The following is a 4,511-nucleotide window of genomic DNA, read 5'->3' as shown; positions in this document are numbered from 1 at the left end:
TGAGTCAGTGTGTCTGTCTGATGGGAAGCCGGACATCTACTGGGGTACCCACGTCCTCTGCAGCAGCAGTCCCCTGCTCTGGTCAGTATGAACATCACCCCTCCGTGTTCTGCCTGGGAGAACTGAAATGAAAGTGCATGTGCTGGTAGGTGTGCAAGTGTCCACCACAGCTTTGTTTAAAGGCGAACTGGAAAAAAAAAAAAAAAAAAAAAGAGACAAAACCAGGCTCAAATTTTCATCGAAGCTGAGTATTGAGTATGAATCACTGCTTTTTAACTTTTGCTTTATTGTTTCTGATGTTAAACAAATCCAACAGTAGAAAGTAGACGGACTCTCCATTTAATCTGACCATACATAACAATATTCCTGGATGGAAAAGACCACGTGAGACCGTGAGATTCATACCCATTTGAAGAGATTGTGAGTGAGATTTTAAGTGAAGCTCTACAAATAGCATCATGTGGTGTTGTGGGGCATTTTACTGTTTCAACCGATGTTTGGTTTCTGTGAAAGGTTAAATAAGCTTCTAAAAAGATTTCATCCTTGTTTTTGTTTCCTCCCATATGTGCATGTAAAACATTGCCAAAATTAATATTTGCATGCTTTCTTTAAATGAGATCCACTGGGAAGTACAAGAAAAGAAACTGTACAATTGTTAAAGCTTTTCACAAAATATTTTAATAAGGATGTAACAGCTTCCACATCAGCAATTTTTAAACTAAGAGGAGCTGACTCACTGTCCATTGAAGTGAATTAGGATTTTTAATCTCATTTTGATGAGCTTTGATTCAGACAACTTTGAAATACTAAATTTACACATTCATTTAACAGTATCTAATTTTTGATGAAAGAAATGTACAAAGTAGTATCCTGCTTTTTGCTGCTGAGAAAAGTTAAAGGGTATAATTTAACAAGACCTGTAGTGAGTCCACCACTGCAAATGCTAGATGCCTTAATTGTCAGCTTACACTTAACACTGTACTTAAGCACCATGGCTACAAGTACAATGCTATGGGTATGATGCTACTAGAGATTTTTCCCTATCTCTTGCTTGAGATTGCCAGTAGTTATAAATAATACAACCACATCATTGTGCTAGAGAATTGATTTGCCACAGCTACTGGGACACCTGCCACTGTGTGACACTGTTAACATAGGTGGTAGAAAGCAAAAAACATAGCTGCTTATTTCAACATGGTCCGTACTGATTCTTACATCTGGGATAAGAGGGAACAGAAAGAGAAGGTTTTGTTTGATCAGCTGTCATTTATCAAACAAGAAAGCTTCATTTGTCTATACGAAAATTGTTCTGTCTAAGAGGGGGAGAAAATTCAAGAGAGAGAATTTTGTGCGGGAGACAATGTAGATGAAAGAGTTAGAAAAAGTGACAGCCTTTTTATCTCTAAAGGAGCCTCCTTGAGCATCACTAATTTTAAATGCAACCTTGTAAGTAGCCACCACAGACATAAGTACACAGTATAAATTGCTTCAGAGAAACACATTCACAACACAGTGACAAGAATCAAATAAAAAAAAAAGTCAAACAAAAAGATGTCTGGCACACACTAAAAACAAGAATTCTCAGAAATCAAACATTAACAAGCTCTGGGCCAGTATATTACATTGGCAACATATAAAACCCATTTTATTTTTGTTAGTGCAACAAAAGAGACTGGAGCTAGGGTAATAGCTATTATCAAACAGCTACCTTTTTTTGTCAAGTATTTATTTCAGAGCCTGATGAAGATTTTGAATCTAATCCCTCTTTTTTCTTGTAGGCTAAAGTGACTTTACAGCCACCCAGGTCATTCAAAACCGTCTCAGCTGCCTTCACCGCTGTTTCACAGCTGATGGAGCAGGTGCAAAACAATAGCTTCACAGTCTAGTGCTCCCTTTAAACTTTATTATTAACACACTTTATTGTATGTATGGACACATTCAAACATTTCCCAGCTGCGTGCCCCCTGACCCAACTCCGCACTCAGTGCTCTGCTCCCTATGAGTCACGGGACTGTTTATCTCCTGTTATCAGTAACCCACTGTGCAGCTCTGGAGCACAGCAATAATCCGACTTCTTTATCCAAAGATGCTTTCTACCCTGCTTACCCCAAGCATAGCACAGAAAGCCAGAGCCCCAGTGAGGTGGAAGCTGTCTGCAAAGCAAAAGACGGCTCTGTAACTATGCTGCTTCTTTCCTCGAGGCCTTTTTGCTCCTCACTTCCTTTTTTATTCCTCGGGTGGGGCAGAGAGAGGATACTTGCTCCTTCCTGGGGGAGGGCTGGGTGTGTGCCAGGGGGGACTTTTCCCAGCATTTCTACTCTCTGAGGGGCAAGCGTGTACTGGCAGGTGCTGAGAAGGGTTGCTTTCAGTCAGGGGGCAGTCTGAGCCTGAAAACTGGGGCTTGCCTGAAGCAGGCTCGACTCAGTGGCCTTGGGGGGGAGTCCCACCAACCAATGGGGAGGCAAACCTGTACAAAAGGTGAGGGGAGAGTTGCTGCAGGGCCCATATAGCCACTCATCAGACACTAAGAGGAGTGGCAGAGCCTGACTGCCAGACCCTAAATTGACCCACAAGTGCAGCAATTTGCTATGTGGGTGTCAAAGCCTCAACGAATGCATCTGCTCTCAAAGGAGGCAGATAGAGGGGGATGGAGCAGGAGAGCAAGGACATGGGGTTTTCTTCGCTCCTTCTTGTGCCAAACACTGCTGCTGGTGGGCAGGATCGAAACCCCCTCCCTCCTGGCCTCCCCATGCCACAGCCCTGGCCTCGCTCACCCTCCTGCTGGGCGGCAGTAGGGGAGAGGCAGGACAGGAATGCTTCCTCAAAGGGTGGTAATCCTGGAGGTGCAAGTGCCATTCCTGTACATGCTCCCTGACTCCAAGTTGTCTGGAGGGAAGTCCTCCACGCTGTATGCCCTGCTCTTCAGGGCAGTGGCATAGTAGTCGATGGGTTCCTCTGCAGCATTGTCCATCCAACTGAGGCAAAGCAGTCGCTGGAAGGACCGCTTGAAGTTGTCTGAGAGAAAGCCATACAGGATGGGGTTGGCACAGCTGTTGGCGTAGCCCAAGATGACGGAGAGTTGGCTGATGGTGGCATCATCCTGCTCTACGAAGACATTGACCAGCTGCACAATGTAGAAGGGCATCCAGCAGATGACAAAGACCATCACCACCATCATGACCATGAGGGTGATCTTGCGCTCCGAGCGCTTGCGTTGCTGCCAGCCAGCCTTCAGTGCCACCATACGCATCTTGGCAATGATGAGGATGTAGCAGAGGCAGATGGCCACCACAGGCAGCAAGAAGCCCATCAGAAATGTGTAGACAACAAAGACCACCAACCACCTCTGCGTGGGCTCTGGCATGAGCATGTTGCAAGCTACCGTTCCATCACTGTTGGCTGCTGTGTTAGAGAAAATGATGATGGGCAGGATGATGAGAATGGAAAGCACCCAGACACCCAGATTGACCATCTTAGCCACAGTGGGCCGTCGGTACCTAGCCGCCTTGATGGGGTGCACCACAGCAATGTAGCGGTCCACACTGAGCACAGTCAGACAGTAGATGCTGGTGAACATGTTGATGGCATCCACGCTGAGCACCAAGCGGCAGAGCAGTGAGCCAAACGGCCAGTGGTGCAGCAGGGTGGAGGTGACCAGAAAGGGGACGCTAAGCATCAGCAGCTCATCCGCAATGGCCAAGTTGAGGATGTAGATGTTGGTGGCCGTCTTCATCTTGGCATAGCGTAGGATCACATAGATGACCATGGAGTTGCCACACAGCCCCACCAGGCATACCACGGAGTAGATGAATGAGATGAGGATGGCGCTGCCCTGAGACTCACTCAGGGTGCTGTTCGGGGCGCCCGAGGAGTTCCTGCCGCCCGAGTCCATGCCCCCCGCCGCCTCCTCCGAGGCGCTGCCGGCTCCGCCGCCACCGCCGCCGCTGCCGCCACTGTCGCTACCTGCACCGCCCGGAAGCCTGGCGCAGGTGCCATTGGGGAGCATCCTCCGCCCGGACCTCCCCGCCCCCGGCTCAGAGCAGCAGGCGGCTGCCGCCGGCCGGGCTCGCCATCCCGGCCGGGCTCCCGTCGCGGCTGCTCCGGGGCGCTGCCATGGGGAAGGAAGCGGCTGCCCGCGCCGCTCGCTCCGAGTGGCAATAATTGCTGCTCCCCGGCTGGTGAATGATTAATAGGCAGCGGCGCGTCACGAGCTACGAAAAGGAGGAGGGAAAGAGAAAAAAAAAAAATCGCAGGAGGAGACGTAAGTGGGTGTCTTTTCCAACCCACCCTCCGCCCGCCCGCTTCCCATCCCGCCCTCCAACTGTTCGCAGATCTGGCAGCTCCCGGGCTGCCGGAGAGCAGCCTCCTCCCTGTCCCCACTGCTCCCCCACCCCACAATGCTCCCCGATCCCACACTGCTCTCCCCATTCAGTATTGTTTACCCAGCCCCGCACTGGTTCCCCCCAGCCAGCATCCTCTCCTCCCTCTCCATTCGGCACTGCTCCCCCTCC

General features: G+C 49.4%; 1 protein-coding gene across 1 annotated transcript; it reads right to left on the bottom strand.

Moving 5' to 3' along the window:
• Positions 1-266: 266 nt before the first annotated feature.
• SSTR1 (somatostatin receptor 1) lies at positions 267-4,192 on the bottom strand. The gene has a single exon (XM_065839896.2). The coding sequence runs from the start codon at positions 4,004-4,006 to the stop codon at positions 2,822-2,824; it is 1,185 nt and encodes a 394-aa protein (XP_065695968.1). The 5' UTR covers positions 4,007-4,192; the 3' UTR covers positions 267-2,821.
• Between the last annotated feature and the right edge of the window lie 319 nt (positions 4,193-4,511).

This window comes from Patagioenas fasciata, chromosome 5 (assembly GCF_037038585.1).
Source record: "Patagioenas fasciata isolate bPatFas1 chromosome 5, bPatFas1.hap1, whole genome shotgun sequence".
NCBI classification, from domain to species: domain Eukaryota; kingdom Metazoa; phylum Chordata; class Aves; order Columbiformes; family Columbidae; genus Patagioenas; species Patagioenas fasciata.
This window is presented reverse-complemented; position numbering and strand designations above follow the sequence as displayed.

Bases quoted from the DNA above. Each gene is read 5' to 3' on its own strand.
- SSTR1 (XM_065839896.2), bottom strand. From the start codon at position 4,006: ATGCTCCCCAATGGCACCTGCGCCAGGCTTCCGGGCGGTGCAGGTAGC.